The sequence below is a fragment of the Cajanus cajan genome, chromosome 2 (assembly GCF_000230855.2).
Source record: "Cajanus cajan strain Asha chromosome 2, NIPB_CcT2T_4, whole genome shotgun sequence".
Classification (NCBI taxonomy): domain Eukaryota; kingdom Viridiplantae; phylum Streptophyta; class Magnoliopsida; order Fabales; family Fabaceae; genus Cajanus; species Cajanus cajan.
In genome coordinates this window covers 49777501-49801567 of record NC_138518.1, presented here as the reverse complement: position 1 = coordinate 49801567, position 24067 = coordinate 49777501, and the positions used below count along the sequence as shown (strand labels likewise).

Genomic DNA, 24067 nt, shown 5'->3' with positions numbered 1-24067 from the left:
TAAAGAGAATTTTCTTCATAGGATTTTTAGTACTAAAACAATTCTCTTTAGTCACAAATCCCTTAGAGGATATTTCTTCCTCTTTACTCTTCCATACACAAAGTGCTTTCTTTTTTTTTCTATTTCTTCTTTTCTTTTGATTTTTATTTGTCTTCTTCTTTTGTGTTTTCTCATGTCTTCTTTAAGTTTTTCTTCTTCTTATTTAAGAAGTCTCAATTCTTCATCAAGGATAGCAAGTTGGACCTCCCTTTCAATTTTATCCTTCTCCTTTAGGATGGCCTCTTGCTTCCTCCATAGTTTAAGTGATTTTAACTCTTTTTGTTAAGTAAGAAATGCTTTTAGGAGAGCTATCACTTTCACTATAGTTGGATTGTTGAGACATTTTAAACAAGATTTTTCTCTTCACACAAAAATAGGGTTATTTTCAAGCCAAAGAATGGGTTTTTGATTTTCTGGGATGTAGGAGGGTTGAAGGCACCGGGTTCATTTTCGTCTTCGGCGTCGTTGTTCTCAACGGTGACAACCACCACTGCTTCAACCGTGGGCACCGGGATCACGACCTTGTCACCGTCTATGCTTGCGTTTGGTGTTTCTGCGGGTTTGTTTTCGTCTTCTCATGCACTTCTCGTGTCTCTAGTTTCGTTGTTGGTTTATTCTGGGTAAATTTTGAATCTAGAACGACCCATTCTGCAATGAGAACGACCTGTTCTGCAATCAAAATAGCCTTTTCTACAATGAGAACGACCCGTGCTGCAATCAGAACGGCCCGTTCTGGATTGGTTTTAACTCATGCCAAACTATGCTATAATGGCCAATTCCAAATTACAATTTTAGGTCTTTTTAACAACCTAGAACGACCCGTTCTAGTTTTGGAATGGACCGTTCTAGTTTTGGAATGGACCGTTCCAGTTTAATTTTTACAAAGCCAAGACTTTTAAGATCGGTTATAAAACAACCGATCTTAAAAGTTAACTTTTAAAATCGGTTATTTAACCGATTTTAAAAGTCTAACTTTTAAAATCGGCTCTTTTAAAAATTGGTTAGAGAACCGATTTTAAAAGTTGAAAATAACTGATTTTAAAAGCTTTTTTTTCACTAGTGATATGTGCGCGCTTCTTTCATTGCCTCTTCCACATCGCACGCCACCTCCATGGCATGGGTTAGATCCTTTGGATCATGAGGACACACTTGACCCCTGATATCTTTACGTAGTCTCGCTAGGAAATAATCCAGCAACTAATCCTCAGGTGCCGAAACTGCTTGTGCCACCAACAGTTCGAATTCTTGCACATAGTCTTCCACACTCGAAGTCTGTTTTAGTGTTGTTAGCCTTTCATACACCGTGCTGCAACCGTTTCCACCAAACCTTCTCAACAAAGTTATCGAGAACTCCTCCCAAGACGGATTCTTGGACTTTTGTCCCTAAAATTGGAACCATTGAACAACATTCCCTTCCATACTTATGAATGCTAGACGCAATTTCTCTGTAGGTTTGACTTGTTGCACTTCAAAGAATTTTTCTGCCCTAGTTATCCATCCCAATGGGTAACATCCTTCAAAAGTGGGCAATTCCACTTTTTCCATCCAAGAATGGTGCATTAATTCCACCATTCTCTCCTTCTAACAACTCTCCTCCCTCCTTCACTTCAGACACATTCACATTGTTGACTGAATCATTATCCCCTTCCTTAGAAATTGGTTCTTTCTTCTTATTCATACAGTAAAGAATCAGTTCCCTAATTTGTTTCATGTTTGACATATTATCTTTGATGTAAACAATGTCACGTTTCAACTCCGCTAATTTCATTCCTTGCTCGCTGTTCAACTTCTCCAAATTCTCCACTCGATTTTCCATCTCGTTCTTGAATGATCCGACAAGTCGGACCAATTTGTTAGGATCCTTTCTTTGACAGAAATGAACACCAAGAAAAACATAATGAAAAAGACAAAAAAATAGTGCCTCTATATCAGCTAGAATCACTAAACCATTAACATTTATACACAAATGCACTCAAAGGAGCCCTCCCCTTTCACACCGGAAATCCCAGTCGCCTAAAACATAACATTCCCTTTGTCTACCTCTCCAATTAGAGTTATTTATAGTAAAAAAATCAGCAACTGTAACTGACCCGTTACACCTTATTTTTGAAATACATTCATAATAGATTCTTAACTAACTGATTCACTCTTTTATTCTTCCTCCTATAGTAGACTTTTAATTTGGTTTGTTTTTGGGTTTCATTCTCGAGCCTATCAATGTTTGATAGTAAATGCATGAAATGTTACAATATTATTTGCTTTTCAACATCGATATTTTGACCTTTTTACTTAATACATGTTGTGGAAGTAGGATAAATTCTCATCCTTCTCTCTCTCTCTATATTACGTCATATATTATATTATACTATATTATTATTAAATATAAATTTATAAAATATATAAAATATATTGTATAATATTAATTTAAATAACAATATATAATATAAATTTATATATTATAATCTATATATTAATTTATATAATATATTTTAAGAAATTCACATTAGTATTTTATTTTCTATAATTATAACAATTTTGAGATGTCAATATAAAAATATTATTAACTAGGATATTAAAATAAAAAATGATTATTTAAATATTTTTTTATAAAAGTATTTGCTAAATAATTAAAATTTTAAAAATATTATATAATTTTAGGAAAAGTAGCTATGTAAATAAAAAAACAACTTTATATTATATAATTAAAATTATGTTTTTAACTTTGAATTTTAAAAAAAATAAATTAATACTTATCTTTTAAAACATTTATGTGTAATGTATATAAAAGAGAAATACAAAACATATATAGTAATATTATTTAATTTGTTATTATGATGTAAAAAAAAACGTTACATGGGATTAATGTTTATCCTACTTTTATCCTATCATATATATTATATCCTATCCTGTCTTCATCACCATTCGGGTCTTAGATACTTAGCAATTTAATTTTTGTCAAAAAGAGTAAATATAACACCCTGAATTTTCTACTAAATACAATATTAATTATTATTTATTTTTATATTTATGAAGATTGTTTTCTTATAGTTGTTTTAGTTAATTAAAAGGGGTTTTTATAAAATATTGTAAATGTTTTTAATAATTTAAATTATTTGTGAAAATTTTTGTAAAATTCTATTTTTTTTACGTCGGAACGGGCTGTTTTAAAAGTGGAACGGGCCGTCCCAAACGAAAAAAATAAGTTATTTTTGAAGCAGCAGAACGGGCCATTCCAAAAGTGGAACGGGCCGTTCCAAAGTAATAAAAAGGCCTATTTGGATTTTTCCAGAACGGGCCGTTCCCAAAGGGAAACGGGCCGTTCTGAGATTCTAAAAATACCTAGAAAGTTAAGTTGGAAACGGGTCGTTCTACTTATGGTCAATCAGTGTTAACACGAACCCCAGAACGGACCGTTCTGATTTTAGAACGGGTCGTTCTGCTTTTTGAAAACGGGTCGTTCTGATTTTAGAACGGGCCGTTCTAGTTGAAAATTTTGCGTATATTCGAAGGCTCTGGAACGGGCCGTTTCGAATTCAGTACGGGCCGTTCTGGGTACACTAGGATTCCTATAAATAGGAGGCGGGGGTGAAAAATTTATAACTTAGTGAGAAGGTGAAAATCTTAGAGAGAGAGAGAAAGAAAGAGAGAGAGAGAGAGAGAGAGAGAGAAAGAGAAAGAAAGAGAGAAAATGAAAAAGAGGGAATCCAGAGGAAGCTTCTGCTCAAGTTTTAGCTCCTGCTTATCCAGGTAAGAGGGGAGTGAGAAACCTCGCTCGGGGGTATGGGAATAATTGTTGGATAGTCTGATTGTTGGATTGGCTCCCAATCCCTTGCCTGTTGCATGCTCCTTTGAACATGCAAAGTATTAATGTGTTCTATTTTATTTTCTGTTTGCTCTACCTTGTTCCTTGTTGGAAGTAATAACGAATATGAAATTAATGTTAAAATAAATAAGTTTTAATATGAATAAGAATGCTCTCTATGGATTCCTGTACGGACCTTATGAGGAATAATTATGACATGACTATGTGAAATATGCCCAAATGACATGAGACATAAGAATAGACTATTGAGACAGGTTATGATGATGAGAATATGAAAAATGGACATGATGTACTAAATGAAATTTTGTAATAAGTCAAATGTTGAGTCAATGAAATAATGAATGTGTGACATGCATCGTATACATATATGACTCCAGGTGTGCCACTGAGGCCGCATACCAGTGATGCTAACAAGGTGTAACTTAGGGTCACCCACGACGTAACATGCTAACAAGGTGTACCTTAGGGTCACCCACGCGGTAACATGCTAACAAGGTGTGCCTTAGGGTCACCAGTGATGTAACATGCTAACAAGGTGTACCTTAGGGTCACTAGTGATGTAACCAGGTGTACCTTAGGGTCACCAGTGATGTAACCAAGTGTACCTTAGGGTCACCAGTGATGAAATGTGAAACTTTCTTATGGCGCCACATGCATGCATTTATGAGTCGAGTCCATGACATCATAGCATGATAAATGAGTGTATATTTGATATTGATTATGTATGTGTATTGTTTACATGTGACTTATATTTGTTGTGTGTGTGTTATCTAACCTTTATTTCTTCACCTGAAACTAAGTGAGATGTTTCTCACTCCCTTGTTGTTTTTGTATATGTTTAAATTATGTTGCAGGTGATCATCATCATGACGATGTTGGTGATGAGGCTTAAGGCTTCAGTTGGGCATGCTCTGATAGGATGTGACATCAGGCATAGCTAGGCTTAGTTTGGGATATTATTGTTTTAAAAGCCTTAGTCTACTTTTCTTTTGTAATTTTGAACGTTCTTGACAAAAAACCAAAATGTGTATCTTTGTCATATTATTTTATTATATGATTTGAAAGTTGTAAATTAATTCCTAACTAGGAGGCACTGCCACCTTTCTGGAATTAATCTATATTTTTCTTTATATGATTTCTTGAGTTTTAATACTTACATGTTGACTTTATAGGATTTATGAGTTACGAATGTGAATCTTCTACCTTATGATATTTTAGACAATTATTTTATCCATGAAAGAGGTTATCAATTATGAAAGATTTTATTTACTCAGAAAGAGAAAAAAATTATTGTTTACATTTATTGTGTATTAATGTTGGGGTAGAGGGTGTCACATTTTGTGGTATTAGAGCAGGTCGATCCAATCGACCGAGAGTTATGAGTTTACTGTGCTTATTTGATAGATGAATGATGGATTGAATTGATTGTGGAACTTGTTGATATACTAGTGTAATGATTGATTATGTTTATTAATTGTATTATTTTCTTAGACTATGGCTGGTAGAAATGATTGTGCGATTGCTGATGCTCTTCAAGCATTAGCACAAGCTATGAATAATAACAATAGTGCTGGAGTCGTTCCTAACTGGTTGGAGTAATTTCAGCGAAATCACCCACCTACCTTTAAAGGAGGATATGACCCAGATGCTGCTATGAATTGGCTAACGGAGATCGAGAAGATCTTCAATGTTATGGATTGTCCCCTCTCTCAGAAGGCGAAGTTGGCCACCTTCATCTTGACTGCTGATGCTCACTTTTAGTGGGAAGGAGCACTTCGAAGGATGATTGATGGAGGGGTGCACTTGAATTGGGACAACTTCAAGAAGGCCTTTCTTGAGAAGTATTTTCCGAATGATGTAAGGAGTTGGAAAGAAATGGAATTCCTTGAACTGAATCAAGGGAACGACACAGTGGCAGAGTATGCTGCCATATTTGATGCTTTGGTCCGTTATTGTACACAGTACCATGGTGAGGGTGGTGAAAGAGCTAAATGCATAAAATTTGTAAATGGTTTGCGTCTTGAAGTGAATAGACTGCAATTAACTATCAGGAGATATATCACTTTCCCACTCTGGTCAATAAGTGCAGCATTTATGATCGTGACAACCGTGCTCGTGCTACTTTCTATAAAGGAGTTGGAGGTCTTATCCGTGTTGTAAGTTCTAGTACTTCAGGTAGGAGTAAGCCTTACTCCGCTCCTACTAGATTTCAAGGGAGTAAAGCTGTTGCTAATAAAAGCAAGTCATTTATTAGAGTATCCACTGTCAGTGCTACTAGAAGTGTTGGAGGGTCTGTGTCCACTCCTTTAGAAAGATGCGGGAAGTGTGGACGTGCTGGTCATAATCAGTCTGAGTGTCATGACAAGGAGATTACCTACTTCAACTACAATGGTAAAAGTCACATCAGCACCCAATGTCCTGAACCATCAAGAACACGTGTTATTGGATCGGGTTCGCAAATTGAGCGTCCAAAGAATATAGGGAGAGTATTTACTCTTAGTGGTGCTGAAGCTGCTCGGTCGGAAAATTTGATACAAGGTACTTGTTTCATAGCTGAGACTCCTTTTGTTGTACTATTTGATTCTGGTGCAACTCATTCCTTTATTTCTGTCTCTTGCGTCCAAAAATTGAATTTGCCTGTGTCTTTGTTAGATTTTGATTTAGTTGTTGAAACCCTACTAATGGTCACGTGACTACATCCCTAGTGTGTTTGAAATGTCCTTTGACAGTTTTTGATAAGCAGTTTCTAGTTGACTTAATTTGTTTGCCTCTTAGTCAATTAGATGTAATTCTTGGTATGGATTGATTATCTTCCCACCATGTCCTCTTAAACTGCTTTTATAAATCTATTTCCTTTGGTGAATGTAAGAGTACGAAATTTCTTAGCGTTGCCGACATTAAAACTTGTTTAAAAGAAAATGAAAGAGTGTACATGATTTTCGCTTCCTTAACACTTGAGACTGATAGTAAGCTAGATGAGATTCCCTTAGTGAGAGAATTCCTAGAAGTATTTTCTAAGGATGTGTCTAGTTTACCACCTGAGAGAGAGATTGAGTTTAGCATAGACTTAGTACCAGATACCTCACCTATATCTATAGCATCCTATAGGATGTCCCCTAAGGAGTTAGTTGAGCTTAAGAAACAAATAGAGGAACTGCAAGGGAAACAATTCATTAGGCCTAGTGTCTCGCCTTGGGGAGCGCTTGTTTTATTGGTTAAGAAGAAAGATGGGAGCATGAGGTTGTGCGTATACTATAGGCAACTGAATAAAGTGACCATTAAGAATAAGTATCCTTTGCCTAGAATAGATGACCTTATGGATTAACTAGTTGGGGCTTGTGTGTTCAGTAAGATAGATTTAAGGTCAAGATACCATTAGATTAGAGTGAGAGCTGAGGATGTTCCTAAGAGTGCCTTTAGGACCCGCTATGGGCACTATGAGTATTTAGTTATGCCTTTTGGTGTTACTAATGCACCTGGTGTTTTTATGGACTACATGAATAAGATCTTTCACCCTTACTTGGATAGGTTTGTAGTGGTTTTCATAGATGATATCCTAGTCTATTCCAAGACTAGGGAGGATCGTGTTGAGCACCTTAGGATCGTTCTTCAAACCCTTAAGGAAAAGCAGTTGTATGCTAAATTGTCAAAATGTGAATTTTGGTTGGATAGTGTGAACTTTCTAGGACATGTGATTCCAAGGGTGGGATAGCTGTAGATCCTGCTAAGGTAGAAGCTGTGTCAGAGTGGAGTACACCTAAATCAGTATTTGAGATTAGGAGTTTTCTAGGACTAGCCGGTTCTTACAGAAGGTTCATAAAGAATTTCTCTAGGCTAGCTCTTCCTTTGACTAACCTGATGAAGAAGGACCAGCCTTTTGTGTGAGATTCTAGGTGTGAGGAAAGCTTTCAAGAGCTCAAGAAGAGATTAACTAGTGCCCCTGTGTTAGTGTTACCTGATCCTAGTAAGACTTTTGAGGTATTTTGTGATGCTTCTAAATTGGGTTTAGGAAGAGTGCTTATGCAGGAAGGTAAGGTAGTAGCTTATGCTTCTAGACAACTTAAAACTCATGAGCAAAACTATCCTACCCATGACCTTGAGTTAGCTGCAGTAGTATTTGTACTTAAGTTGTGGAGACATTACTTGTTTGGATCTAGATTTGAGGATTTTAGTGACCATAAAAGCCTTAAGTACTTGTTTGACCAAAAGGAATTGAATATGAGGCAGATGAGATGGTTAGAGTTCCTTAAGGATTATGACTTTCAATTGAATTATCACCCCGATAAGGCTAATGTTGTAGTTGACGCTTTAAGTACAAAATCTTTGAGAATGTCTTCTTTGATGATTAGGGAATTGCATATGATTGAAGAGTTTAGGGATATGAGCTTAGAGTGTGAGTTGACGTCTAAAAGTAAGTTGGGAGCTTTGACAGTGACTAATAACTTGATAGATGAGATTAGAGAAGGTCAGAAGATAGATCATTTCTTATTGAGTCAAGTAGAGAAGTTGAATCAAGGTGTGAAGAGTGAGTTTAGATTTGGAGTGGGTGGAGTCTTGAGATTTAAGGATAGGTTGTGCATTCCTAATGTGCTAGAGCTTAAGAGAGCAATCCTAGATGAAGGTCACAAGAGTATCCTTAGTATCCATCCAGGAGCCACTAAGATGTACCAAGACCTTAAAAAGATGTTTTGGTGGCCTAAGATGAAGAGGGAAGTGGAGGAATTTGTGTATGCTTGCTTAGTATGTCAGAAAGATAAGGTAGAACACCAAAAACCTTCAGGTCTGATGCAACCTTTAGATGTGCCTGTGTGGAAATGGAATAGCATCTCTATGAATTTTGTAGTTGGGTTACCTAAGACTGTGAAGAACTTGGATTCTATATGGGTCATTATGGATAGATTGACTAAGTCTGCCCATTTTATTCCCATTAATATTAGATACCCTTTGGAGAGGTTAACCAAGTTGTACATCAGTGAGATCGTGAGGTTGCATGAAGTTCCTACTAGTATAGTGTTTGATAGAGATCGTAGGTTCACCGCTAGATTTTGGGAGAGTTTGCATAAGGCGTTAGGCACTAAGCTTAGATTGAGTTCAGCCTACCATCCCCAAACAGATGGCCAAACTGAGAGAACCATACAATCTTTGGAAGACTTGTTGAGGGCTTGCATCTTAGAACATGGGGGTAGTTGGGATAGTTTCCTACCTTTGATTGAGTTTACCTACAATAACAGCTACCATTCTAATATTGGGATGGCACCCTATGAGGCTTTGTATGGTAGAAGATGTAGAACACCTTTATGTTGGGCAGAATCTGGAGAGAATGTCATGTTAGGACCTGAGATAGTTCAACAAACTACTAAACATGTTAAGATGATCCAAGAGAGGATGAGAGCAACCTAGAGTAGGCAAAAGAGTTATAATGACAAGAGGAGAAAAGACCTTGAGTTTAAAGAAGGTGATCATGTATTCCTTAAAGTCACTCCTTGGACAGGAATAGGCAGAGCACTGAAATCCTGTAAGCTTACTCCACGTTTCATCGGTCCTTATCAAGTTCTTAAAAGGATCGGTGAAGTAGCCTATCAAATTGCCTTGCCTCCATCTCTTTCAAATCTCCATAGTGTCTTTCATGTTTCCTAACTCAGAAAATATGTCCATGATCCTTCCCATATCATTGAGTCTGACAACATTCAGTTGAAGGATAATCTTACCTATGAAATGGTTCCTTTAAGGATTGATGACACGAGGGTGAAACAACTGAGAGGAAAGGAAATCCCTTTGGTTAAGGTCGTTTGGGGAGGAAATTTTGAAGAAAGTGCTACATGGGAATTAGAAAGCAAGAAGCGAGAAGCTTATCCATTTCTGTTTTCAGGTAAATTTCGGGGATGAAATTTCTAAAAGGAGGGAAAAATTGTAATACCCTGAATTTTCTACTAAATACAATATTAACTATTATTTATTTTTATATTTATGAATATTATTTTCTTGTAGTTATTTTAGTTAATTAAAAGGGTTTTTTATAAAATATTGTAAAGGTTTTTAATAATTTAAATTATTTGTGAAAATTTTTGTAAATTCTATTTTTTTTTACGCCGGAACGGGCTGTTCCAAAAGTGGAACGGGCCGTTCCAAACGAAGAAAATAAGCTATTTTTGAAGCAGCAAAACGGGCCGTTCCAAAAGTGGAACGGGCCGTTCTCAAAGGGAAACGGGCCATTCCGAGATTCTAAAAATACCTAGAAAGTTAAGTTGGAAACGGGTCGTTCTACTTATGGTCAATCAGTGTTAACACGAACCCCAGAACAGGCCGTTCTAATTTTAGAATTGGTCGTTCTGCTTTTTGAAAACGAGCCGTTCTAATTGTAGAACGGGTCGTTCTAGTTGAAAATTTTGTGTATATTCGAAGGCTCCGGAACGGGCCGTTTCGAATTCAGTATGGGTCGGTCCGGGTACACCAGGATGCCTATAAATAGAAGGGAGGGGGTGAAAAATTTATAACTTAGTGAGAAGGTAAAAATCTTAGAGAGAGAGAGAAAGAGAGAGAAAGAGAGAGAGAGAGAAAGAGAAAGAAAGAGAGAGAGAAAGAGAAAGAAAGAGAGAGAAAGAAAAAGAGGGAATCCAGAGGAGGAGGTTCTGCTCAAGTTTTAGCTCTTGCTTATCCAGTTAAGGGGGGGAGTGAGAAACCTCGCTCGTGGGTGTGGGAATAATTTTTGGATAGTATGATTGTCGGATTGGCTCCCAATCCCTTGCCTGTTGCATGCTCCTTTGAACATGCAAAGTATTAATGTGTTTTATTTTATTTTCTGTTTGCTCTACCTTGTTCCTTGTTGGAAGTAATAATGAATATGAAATTAATGTTAAAAATAAATAAGTTTAATATGAATAAGAATGCTCTCTGTGGATTCCTGTACGGGCCTTATGAGGAATAATTATGACATGAATATGTGAAATATGCCCAAATGACATGAGACAAAAGAATGGACTATTGAGACAGATTATGATGATGAAAATATGAAAAATGGACATGATGTACTAAATGAAATTTTGTAATAAGTCAAATGTTGAGTCAATGAAATAATGAATGTGTGACATGCATCATATACATATATGACTCCAGGTGTGCCGCTGAAGCTGCATACCAGTGATGCTAACAAGGTGTACTTAGGGTCACCCACGACGTAACATGCTACACAAGGTGTACCTTAGGGTCACCCACGACGTAACATGCTAACAAGGTGTGCCTTAAGGTCACTAGTGATGTAACATGCTAACAAGGTATACCTTAGGGTCACTAGTGATGTAACTAGGTGTACCTTAGGGTCACCAGTGATGTAACCAGGTGTACCTTAGGGTCACCAGTGATGAAATGTAAAACTTCCTTATGGCGCCACATGCATGCATTTATGAGTCGAGTCCATGACATCATAGCATGATAAATGAGTGTATATTTGATATTGATTATGTATGTGTATTGTTTACGTGTGACTTATATTTGTTGTGTGTGTGCTATCTAACCTTTATTTCTTCACCTGAAACTGAGTGAGATGTTTCTCACTCCCTTGTTATTTTTGTATATGTTTAAATTATGTTGCAGGTGATCATCATCATGAAGATGTTGTTGATGAGGCTTAAGGCTTCAGTTGGACATGCTCTGATAGGATGTGACATCGGGCATAACTAGGCTTAGTTTGAGATATTATTGTTTTAAAAGCCTTAGTCTACTTTTCTTTTGTAATTTTGAACGTTCTTGACAAAAGACCAAAATGTGTATCTTTGTTATATTATTTTATTATATGATTTGAAAGTTGTAAATTAATTCCTAACTAGGAGGCAGTGCCACCTTTGCTGGAATTAATCTATATTTTTCTTTATATGATTTCTTGAGTTTTAATACTTACATGTTGACTTTATAGGATTTATGAGTTACGAATGTGAATCTTCTACCTTATGATATTTTAAACAATTATTTTATTTATGAAAGAGGTTGTCAATTATGAAAGATTTTATTTACTCAATAAGAGAAAAAAAAATTATTGTTTACATTTATTGTGTATTAATGTTGGGGTAAAGGGTGTCATAGTAAACAATTATTTTTTAATTTCTTTAATTTATACTTAATACATGGTTTTAATATTATTTTGGTTTAATTAAATTTCTTAAATTTTACAAGTAAACAAATTTGGTTTTATTATGTAGTTTTTTTATATAAAATTCACACATTATTATTATTTTTATCTAAATATTTAAAATTTTATTATGAATTTGAAATATGAATTTTTTTTAAAAGTTTAGATCTTAGAAATTGAGTCTATGTTTGATAAAAATTAATTAAAATATTTTTTGAAATATAGAATATAAAATATTCTTTTTTCCGGTGAAATTTAGTTTTTTCACGATGAACTCTGAATAGAATTAGAAAGATTAAAAAAATCAACTCAATTTTAAAATTTTGAATAAAAATGTGAATTTAAATATTTTAAAAAAATATAACAATTATATTTACACAACTTTAAAATAGTAAAAAATCTAATTAATTAAAAAACTTAAAGAACTAAAATCATATATGATATAAATAAATAAATTAATTAAAACGTGCAATTTAAGCCAAGAAACTCATGTAACTAGTTGCATCTATGGTCAGGCGGTTGAGCTGTGAAAATTCAAGTAAAAAGTTTAATTTGAGTTCTTAGTCATAAATTAGATCTAAGAAAATCATTAAATCCCTAATGTTATAAGTAGTCACAAAAGATAACTCTATAAAAACAATATTAAGCAATAACTTAATTAAATATAGCTCTGCTAAAACCTCTTTAATTATAAGAGATAATACAATAATTCATTAGCTTTTTTGGTGTCAACAAAAAATAATTCTTAACTTTTACAAAACTTTAATTTTCCAAAAAAAAAAAACTAAACCTACGATAAGTATTGCTAGTAATTAATTAAGTTTACATAAATGATATTCTGTTCATATTGTAAGGTTTAAATTTATATAATTGCTCCCATGAGATTGTACAGAATTAGAATCAACGACATGATTATCAGCTGTATTTGGTGGAGAAAAACGCATCCTCTCTCGCTCATTTTGCATCGTTGGAATTAGAGGAGAGCTAAAAGAGAATGAGAGATCAAGAAATTTCATTGTCCTACAATTTTCTTCATTTGACGTATCACTAAGTAATGCACTTGATTCAGGTTCCTGCAAAATAGTATAATAAATATTATTTCAATATCATAAAGAAGGAGTTGTGGAAGTTTATTCATTACTCAGTATAAGTTAAAGTGCCATTCAGTTACTTGGTAGTTTGTTAATAGTTAATATTCAATGATTTCATTCAACTTATAATTAAGTACAAGCCAAAGCTACATCATATTAAAGTAAATTATGAAGAAATATAAGTGTAAACTCAATCAGGAGTACTATTAATAAAGAACCAAAATTATATGGGAAATATCAGTAAAACTACGTTAATTACTTCACCCACTTACATAAGTATCCAAACATAAAATTTGTTTAATCGGAGAAAATATTATTGTTTTTTAATTCCTAAAATGAAATAATTTTCAAATAGGTGCCTTGTTGGTGGAATTTTTTTTTTTTTTTTTAAGTAGGGAGATTTTTTAGAATATGAATGGGTTTTGCATTGCATAAGAGACAGATAGACCTATATGAACAAACTTCATATAAGGGAGAAGAAAATAAGAAGATAAAATAATTTGAATTTCTTGTATAAGATAAAATCAATTTATGCTATTAATTTTATAAAATCTCTCTCTTTAACTTCTCTAAAAGTTAAGGTAGCTAGATAGGTTGATTAATTTATCTTGTGATGAAATTCATTGCATTTTACCTTCTTAATTTTTCATCCTCTATATGCGCTTGAAGATAAATTTATTTAAACAAAACCCTAGAATACTCGTTTGAACTTCTTTAATTCAATTATTTTCTGATGAAAAGTATTGTCATTCTTACTTTTTTATTTATAAATTTTTTATAAATGATGATTAATTACACAGATAATAATTTATTAATTCGCACATAAACAAGGAAAATATAAGTAACATGATATTTTTATAATATATAAAATCAAGAAATAGAAACAACGTTGTACAAATCAAACTTGCTGAAGGTTTTCTAAGCAATGGTTCAATGCTTTAAAACTTGAAAAGATTGAATTGCTAAAGCTAAGGAAATTAGGAGACATGTGTGGTATATCAAATAGTAAATTAAAATATATAGTACCTGATTTAGATCGTAATCAGTTTCACTGGTCTGCGAAAATCCTTTATTGTCTAACGGATAAATTTCTTGATTGATCCCCGTATCATATTTTGATGCTCTTACTTTATTTTCTTGTGATCTGAAGAGTATGTAAACAATGTAAAAGAAATACGATCAAAATGAGTGATAAAACAGTAATACTGAAGTAAGAAATGTATTTTAGGCCTGTTTAGATAATTGTTTTTCCTCATAAGTACTTTTAAGAAGACAAATACGAAGAAAAAATAAAAATAAATTTATTTATAAATTAAAACTAACTTTTCTAAAACGTATTACTTGTAATTAAAAAAATATAACTTCAAAAATAGTTAATTACAAATTATAAAATTTGTGATAAAGTCAATTTTTTTTTTGTCACAAATATATTTTATGTTTAGTAGAATTTATATTTAGTGATAATTTTAAAATAAGAAAATAAAATTTTGTAGACATTAGTGTCAATTGTTTTTTTTGTAACAATTATATTTTTAGACACTATTAATCAAATTATAGTAACAAAGCGACAATTTCATCACTATGTTTTAGTCACTAAAAATCACATTTTTTTTAGTGTTTTTTGAAAGTTAAAATTTTGTTTATATAATCCATGAAATTTTATAAAATATTTTTATAATCTCATATATGAACAATCATCATATTAGATTATTATTTCATGAATCATCCATGTGTATCAAGTTTTAATCTTTATTCAATAAAATTTTCTATTATTTCAAAATTCTTATGCTTAGGAAGATTACCAGGAAATTCTACTATTATGGATTAAAACTTAATATCTATAGATCATCACATAAAATAATAATTTAATATGATTATCTAAATATGAAGATATATAAAGAATATTTTGTAAATTTAACAAATTGCAAATGAATTTTTAACCTCATAAATTAAATTAGAAAAATAAAAAAAAGATTAAAGATTGATCTAATTACAAATTAGTTCATGTACGATTATCAAATCTTTTTAATACGTTTTGTAATTGTTTAGACATATATATGGGTTACCTTTGAGATGAACAATTGGAGCACATTGGGATATCGTTAACATGTTCATTTCCTTCCATCTCCTGATGCATTGATGTGAGAATCGAATGTCCCTTAATGTTCCTGTACATCTAAAACCCAGAATGTTTCTCTTAGAATGAAGAAATATGTAACCCTAAATTATTTCATTTGAAAGACTCAGTCTAAGGAAATGAGAATTAATATTCACACAATTGCTTTATATAAATCAGTAGTTCACCAGCCAGCAATTATTTTAGGAGGCAACCAGAAGAAAAAGAGAATTCTAGTAGGTATAGCCGCAATTAAAATAAGAGTTTCATTATGATACGTACGTAAGTTAAAGTGCTTTATATATATAGAACATTCAATTTCTAGTGGAATATCATCTTATTCTCATTCTCTTTTCTTCTCACATATATATTTGTACTCAATTTCATTTAATAACATTAGAACGCATGGTTATAAAGGCCTACTATAATATTGCTAAAGCCTAGTACGATAGTACATTGAAACTGAAGATATAGGTGTAGTGTGGAACCAAATTTCAAGCCTAATAAAGGAAAGAGAAAAAAAAAGTATTTCACTTTCTTTAAAGCTTACACAGTTATACACTTTTGGCATCTCAAAAAGCAAGCAAGCTACACAACGTAACTAACTTTTTTTTTTCTTCTATTGCAAATTCACAATGTAACAAGCTTGTTTTTATAGATTCTGCCAAAGAAGAAAGACGGTGAGAAAAGAAGGTTCACATGATAAAATTTATATACTTCTTCGTGAAGAGTATGCAAATGTACCTAACCCAGATATATTATTATTTTTATAAGTTGCGCGTGCACAAAATGCATTTTAATACTAAATCAATGTTCGTTCATTCTTTTGATGAGGAAGACGTATAACATGAAGGGTGTAATGTAAATACAAAAGATATATTATATGATCATTTCTGAGTATGAGATAGCGAATATGCTATGTGTTTGTTTGTACCAAGTAATTAAACAAACATATAAAAAGTAAGAAAAATAAATAAATAAAGTAACACAAAGAAGTGAGAATAATAATGGGATGGCTCTTCATGAGTGCTTTGTCGTGAACTGAAAAGTAATGGAATATAATCATGAATGAATTAACATACATATATATAGGATATAGCTATTGTGACAAATTTTGCTTTCCACAAACTACAGTATTTTCCTTTCGTTGTTTCAGCAATAATTGTTGGTACGGAAAAATACCCTAGACCGTATTTTTTGTCTCATGCTTTGATTGATTTTAAAGAAATATATAGAGACAAGAGATTAGGACTTTTCCCTTGTGAGGGAGGAGAATTGATCTTGGCACAGTGACAAAAAATTCTCATATGAGAAAAAAAACATTACTGTTTTCAAATCTTGGGGTTTTCTAAAACAGCCCCAAAACCAAAACTAACTCAGGTTTAATATTAGTTGTAAAAGAAACAAATAAAGCTTGTACACAAGTATTATGTTTCTATATGTAAGAATATTGGACCACATGGGATAACTATATATATACCTGAAGATGGCTTTTAATGTGAGAGATCCTCAGTCCTTTCACATGCATCATCTGCAGAATGCTCTTTGGTGTTGCCTCTGCAAAATCCAGTTTGAAAAATTGTTAGCAATATATAGTTGAAGCATAGCCAAAAGATCCCTTACCCACTTGTTTCATACCACACTTATAAGAGAGGAAAAAGGAGATGAATCAATATAACTTAATTATCATTTGTGCTACTATGCTTTAGCAGATATATTTCATATTATATGTTGCAAAATGCTCAATCAAGTTGTTTATCTAATAATATTAGAGTCTGTTTGCATATAAGTTATTAGAATTACTCTACTAAAAATTTTCAATAATTCTTTATTTTTTTATAAAAATACTTCTAAATTGTATGTAAACAATCTTTTAATTTATCCTTTTCATTTTCTTCCCCCAATATCCTATCTTTGTTCTCTTGGCCTTTGTGAGAGTATCAAGAAGAATTAGAAGAAAAACAACAGAAAATAAAGAAAAAATAAGTTATAAATAGAACTCACAGTCACATGCAAGAAATTAATCTAGCTTAATAATTATCAAGCATGAAGGCAAAAATTGAAAAAGAAATTCTATGAATGGATATGGACCAGAAAAAATGAATCTGCTAACCCTAGATCTTGTATATGAAGGAAAAACTTACTGTTTTTTCCACCTAGACCTTCCACAACTTCAACAAAGTATTCATGGAGTTCAGGTGTCCACCGCAAGCGTGGATTATCCGATTTGTGGTACTTCCGTACACCCGTTTTCTTTGAATTCTTCATTTTCTTCACCTTCACGATGTGCAGCAGCAACAGCAAGAGAAGCTTAATGGAAGAATATATATAAATAAGACTTGTTTTGCATCTAATATATGAAAGCAGCATAAACCATAGAATGTTTTCTATGTGTCCAAGGTCAATGACTTTACAGAAGAAACGATATTATTATTAAAACATATACTTTTCATATATTCTTATATATGTATATCTTGTCTTATTTTGTTTGCGTGGAAAAAAAAATTCTTTTTATCCTTTTTGGTTGGATATATATTGAACATTCCGTTTGGTATAGATTGTAACGCGAAAATAATAATAATAATAATAATAATAATAATAATAATAATAATAATAATAATAATAATAATAATGAAACGTGTGGTTTGAGAAACACTGGATTCCGTTTTCTTTCTTAATGGTTTAAGATGATCATTAATTGCTTTGAAAAAAACAAACAAAAGTGATATAAAAAAATGCTGTAAAAGTATATTTTAAGAATAGAATAGTTCTATCCATATTAGTTGGTATACTGTCGATATTTAAACATCAAAATATCAAATTTGAGTTTTAAATTTAATAAAAAAATAATATCAACAGAGATAATTTTAATGTCCTCAAGATTTCAAGGAAGACTAATTTCTAGCGAAATTCATATATATTCCTATTAATATCATTATATATATATATATAGAGAGAGAAAGAGAGAGAGAGAGTTCAAACAATACTGGTGTAACTTTTACTAAGTATTACACGGCTCAATAACTTTTATATTAAATGTGAATTTTGTAAATCCAACCGTTAGATTGAAAGTTCTTTACTCTTAGATCATATATACAAAAATTTTATATTAATCCAAGATGATTTGATACTTCATTCTTATAAAACAAAATTGACGTAATATATTTATTTTCAAAATATACTAAAATATGAACACTTTGATTACCCTCAAGTTATTGTTCAATTTTAACAAAATTTGATATACACATATAAAGTGATATGAACACACACACAATATATATATATATATATATATAGGGAGCATATCAAGTAAGAGGAAATTTATTATGAGAGATGAGAGGGTTAAAATATAACCCTTAGATTAATCAAGTTAGAAAAAATTTGGGATTTAATCAAGTGAGAGGAAATTAATCTATGGATTATATTTTAACTCTCTCATCTCTCATAATAAATTTCCTCTCACTTGATATGCTCCCTATATATATATATATATATATATATATATATATATAAACAATAGAATAACTCTAGGTTTGGATTTAGTTTGGATTTAGCTCATGTTCATGTAGCAAACATTCTTATTATCAATTAGATTTTACAATTCTCAGCATTAACGGAATGACTAGTTTTGAATCTTTCCTATATTCTTTAAAATTTTAGAAGATGAAACAAAGGTGTCAATTTAAAAAAATTGATATTATAATATAAAGTACAAAATTTAATAATACAATGTTTTAAAATAGTTGTTGATAATTTTAGAAGTTAAATAAAATAAAAGTTTAGAAAACTATAATAATTTCTTCATATTAAAACGAATTATATATATAACTTTTCAAGAAATGAAAATACACTTTTAAAATAAAAATAATTGCACCTCTCAATAATTACATTAATTTTTAAATATTTTAAATTTATACTCTAGTTATTTCCGGAAAAAAAAATTAATGCAACACCAAACCGATGTAAGTCTTCTTGTGAATAATTATTGAGTTTATTTAAAAGAACTAGGAAATATCGCCGCATGTGCTTCAAATCATATTTCTAATGAGTGGTTTAGTCAAGCTTAATCAGTCAACTAATTCGTTTCCAAACTTCAATTACTACTTACTATCTTAGCAGATAGTATAGTTCCATATCAACTCTGCATTTATTAATATATAAAAATGATTAATTATGTTCATTAATTATTCAGGTTTAGAAGAAAACTCAGTTACCAAAATACGTGTGAAACAATTTATCCACATAATTTATATATCACTTCTTTCTCTCTCTCTCTCCCACGTGTTAAATCTAAAAGCTCACGAGGAAAATACCTAGAACATATCACATGCACCTTTTAAGACGCGTATTTGTAGTCACTCGTGCATGACCCATCGGTATAAGATCCGCAGATAAAGATATAAGTAACTACAAAATCACTTTTTAATTGAAAAATATTTTTTAAAAATTATTATTTTTGAAAATTAATACTTTTACGACAAATATATTAGTGAAAAGACAAAATTTTAACCAAAGTTTAAAACACACATCATAAAAATATATAGTTTAAGTTTTTAGTTAATATTTTTGGCATAAACTAATTCAAACATCAGCTAAACCAACTCTGCGACTAGATGTTATTTACATGTATAAGGATCCAAATATGATTGTAAAGTATTTTGTGATTAATTCAAATGTACGGCTATAATTAGAAATTTTGATTAGACCCACACCTACACCTAAAGGACCTAAATATAAGTATATATATGATATATCTTAGAGGTTTAAAGAGAATGATTTTGTAAAAAATCAATTATTAAAGTTATTTTCAAATAATCCCAAGCGTGTGGTTTAGTGGTAGGGGTTGATCCACGCTTAAGCAAGGTCAGGAGTTCGAATCCTGCCTTGTGTATGCAGCCGGGTTAAATCTTAGGAACAGCTATCCCATCTTTTGAGGAATCTCCCTCGTAACAAAGAGATTAGTCACTACTATCAGTCCTGGATACTCCAGGGACGAACTAAAATAAAAAATAAAAAGTTCTTTTCAGACAACTGAAAGTACAAAAAGCTTAACAAAAAATAAATTTTCATCGTCTTATATTTTTATATGATAAATATTTTTCCCTTTTAAAATAAATATTTGGTTATTTGAAATCAATTCTAATGGCTGACATTGACAAAACTCAAAAAATGAAAAGCTGCTTTTAGTCAAGATTGTGAATAAATAGAAGAGAGCAAATTGCCTTCCCTTTCTCTTTCTGTGATTCCAATCAACTTCACGTCAATAATAGACGGTGCCTACTTTTGGACCCATACATTCATCTTTGTAATTGTGCTGCCGTGTTCAACACTAAACTACCCTCAAATTTCAAGCACCATGGAAAAAGGAACCTTATGCTTAGAATTTCTCTAATGGTTCATTATGTATACATGGGCCACGTTCCCATGCATCGTCGTCCATCAAAAATCATGGACCACCACTGGTTCCCATCTCGGATAGCCTTTGATTGCTTGACTTTGACTATCCCTTATTAATCACAAGGTGGTCCCACTTCCATGCACGTATACCCTATTGCTAGCTAGCTAACCCATAAAAGAACATACAAATAAAGCTACTCATATGTTACTTGTGATTCAAATGGTATTCAACTTGATTTTTTTTTTAAGAAAAGTCTCGAATTTAAATTTTATATATAGAAAAAATTTAGTTAAAAGAAATTTTTTATTAAAAAATGGTCAATTGTGACAAAAATTATTAGTCATATATCGACCAAACTGATAATAACATAATTAAAAAAAGAAATAGAAAAAAGGTATGCTTCTTCATTCACACCACTTTATTATTGTTTTCTCTTATCCTGGGGTAGGAATGTTTAGGGTATACTTTTTTTATATGGTATTCTTTTCCAAGGAGGAATGAGTTAAACAAGCTATCAAGAATGAAAGAAACGAACAAAAGGACATTGTCCATTTCTTTTTCCTTTGTGAAAGTGACAAAGGGATAATTAATCTTCAATACAATGCTAAATGACATTGTTGATAATGTTCGTTTATCACTGTTAGGTGTAATCTAGTATCTACTACAACTACGGTTTCAATTCCTTATTATGTCAGACAAATGGAATTTTAATTCCAAAACTTTGAAAAGTCTTGTTTGTTTTATTTTATTGCTTCCATTCCCACATGCTCTATATTTAATGGTCCCCCACCATGACATAGCATGTAGCCACTTTTCCACTTATATAACCACTCTCGTGAATTAATAATTATTGAAAGAAGTTTAATTTTAGGGGATAAGATTTTTGTTTGTTTAATAGTTTAGGACATGATTAAGGATAAGATGATATACACTATGAAATATTAGGAAATTAATGATAATCAAGTTAAAAGAAAGCCATGAGAGACTAAATAAACATGAGAATAATTCACATACCAATAAAAGTAAAAGAAAAGAACATTGATTAAGTAGGATAGGGAAGACTCGTAAATCACTGAAACTATGTATAATCTACGTAGGACGAAACAAAAACGTGTTTGAAATCTGCTGTTATTGTGGCCCCAATTGTTGTAGTAGCAGCTTTGTGTGTTGCGTACAGTACACAGCAAGTTAATTATCTTTGTTTTGTTTCCCAGTTGCTCAATAATAACAAAGCAATTACGGAACCATGAGGTATATCAATTGTGGATTCAAACTAGTTACCCTCTTTTGTATGCCTTTTTCCTTGTTCCTCTAATAAATAATTGGTACTTCAAAAAAAATTAATAAGGAGAAAATGTGATGGTTTTAATCACACGTAACCTTTTTTTATTGGACAAATTAGAAAGGGGATAGAAATAGAATTAGGTAATTATCTATCCATGAATTGCAACTCAAAAATTTAAAAATCACGTGTTTTTGTATAAGTATGATGATTGCTTTTTTTAGTCTTTGTTTAACATTCTTGTCATGATTGGGATATGTTATACAATATATTTTTTTTTTATCAGTAAAACTTTCATGATATGAACAAAATTCGAATTTTAAACTTTATATATGTATATATATTTCCACAATCTTTCATCATCGCGCCTGACCCGATTGGTTCTAATTTTTTTCATTATTAATTATTAACTTCCACTAGAGTTGGAAAGAAAATTACATGGTCCTTGGATAAATATAAAATATATTTTTTTACGGTTTGACTTTTGTCTTTGCAGATTGCTTATTATATTGCTGGGTGCAGGAAATTCAAAATTAAATTCTCGATGAAAACTATTTCTAATCAATATATCTAAAGGCAAAAGAAATTATTTTAAACATATTTTAATCTGACTTTATTGGAAAATACCAATGCAAATATGAAGCAACACGAAACGAAGATCAATAACACAGCTAAATTTCAAGTTTTGAATTATGTGTTTTTCTATTTCAATTTAATATATGCATAAGTTCACTTTAGAATGTCTATTAGTTGGATGCATACCTCATTCTTTGTGTTTCTATGTATCTAGACATGGAGACGTATTTACCTGTCTTTGTTAATTAGTGATCAGTGGTGGAATGATGATCAAAAATAATTTTTTTCTGCCTTTATTTATCTAATTCTTATAATTCGTAATGTAGTTAAAGAGACCCTGATTTTGGAAGAGTTATTATTAAGTACGATATGTATTATTTTATTATCAACATTAATTTAGGAATAACATAAGTTTAAAGTTTCTATGTAATGTGTAACAATATCAATTAATTAAAAATCGTATTAGATATAAATTTTAAAGTATTATTATGCATATACAATGATTTTTGATTGGTTATCAATTAATATAAAAATTCTTTACTCGGTGAAGTATATACTATTTACTCGAAACATTATAGACAAAATAATTGAATTCACCTAAAGTATGAGTAGCCTTCAAATGTTGAATGATTGGTTCGTATCATTGCTAGTATTATATAGCCGCAATTTTGATGGCACAAGGTCAATGAGTGGCCGTGAAGCAGTAAAGTATGCAATTTCCTAACACTTTCTCTTCCTTTGAGCAGAAAATGAAGCAACTCCTTAACTTATTTATTTATTTATTATTTTTTTATGAGTATTTTTGATGTAGTAATGGTTAAAAAATGATAATTAATTAGGTTAATTTATATTCGTAAAATGTGATTTTTTTAATAAATATTATTTTTAACATTATTTATAAAAAAAAATTTGTTCATTTTTGCAGTATCTATTGCCGATAGTGACTAATAGTACCATATCGCCAATAGCAGTGACTAATAGTACCATGTCTGACATGTTTCAAGGCAAACTTTATTATTATTGGTTAAGAGGCTAGCAAGCATCATTCTAATCTTGACTTGTGGCTGCATCTCTTTTAATTTTGCGATGTATGTTTGCTTTCCCGATATTGCCATTAAGAATGTTCCTTATTCATTCATCACTTGCAAAGATCCAATCAAACAACCCGCCTCAAATCTTGAATTGCTTCACATGCATCCTCATAATTTTTCATCAAATACATCAGGTTCACACAAATTTTCTTGCCCTCTTGCTTGTTTTTTATTTCCTATAATGAATAAAAATGTGGAATTATATCTACTATGCAAACTACATCTATAATTAATTATCAAGTTGTTGATCGGAGGGATATTGAACTCAACCTTTTTAATATTTTATTATTTTATAAAAACATTTTTTAAGAAAAAATTACCCAGATCTTCTCTAAGATATTTTTAAATAACACACCCCCTCTAATTTTTAAGTAAACATTAATTTTTCTTGTTTATTTATCCAAGTGACACATACAACTCTTTATATAAGATAATACTATTTGTGCACTGTTAAGAGAATTTAAATACCAACTAAATTGAATGAGTCTTAATCTTTTACTCAATTTTAACTCCCAAATTATATCCTACA

At 31.4% G+C, this 24067-nt stretch overlaps 1 protein-coding gene across 1 annotated transcript; it reads right to left on the bottom strand.

Annotated features, from left to right (window-relative positions):
• Nucleotides 1-12643: 12643 nt before the first annotated feature.
• Nucleotides 12644-17611, bottom strand: LOC109790621 (uncharacterized). The gene is made up of 5 exons (XM_020349808.3): nucleotides 17336-17611; nucleotides 16672-16748; nucleotides 15142-15251; nucleotides 14102-14219; nucleotides 12644-13057 (listed from the first exon to the last, which is right to left on the bottom strand). The coding sequence occupies exons 1-5, from the start codon at nucleotides 17559-17561 to the stop codon at nucleotides 12827-12829; spliced, it is 762 nt and encodes a 253-aa protein (XP_020205397.1). The 5' UTR covers nucleotides 17562-17611; the 3' UTR covers nucleotides 12644-12826.
• Nucleotides 17612-24067: the final 6456 nt, after the last annotated feature.

What these genes read in the sequence shown, in the direction of transcription:
- LOC109790621 (XM_020349808.3), bottom strand. Translation starts at nt 17,561, where the DNA reads ATGCTGCTTTCATATATTAGATGCAAAACAAGTCTTATTTATATATAT. An exon ending in AGGTCTAGGTGGAAAAAACA is followed by an intron (nt 16,749 to 17,335) that starts GTAAGTTTTTCC and finishes TGGATTTTGCAG; the next exon opens with AGGCAACACCAAAGAGCATT. An exon ending in TCCAATTGTTCATCTCAAAG is followed by an intron (nt 14,220 to 15,141) that starts GTAACCCATATA and finishes CATACTCTTCAG; the next exon opens with ATCACAAGAAAATAAAGTAA.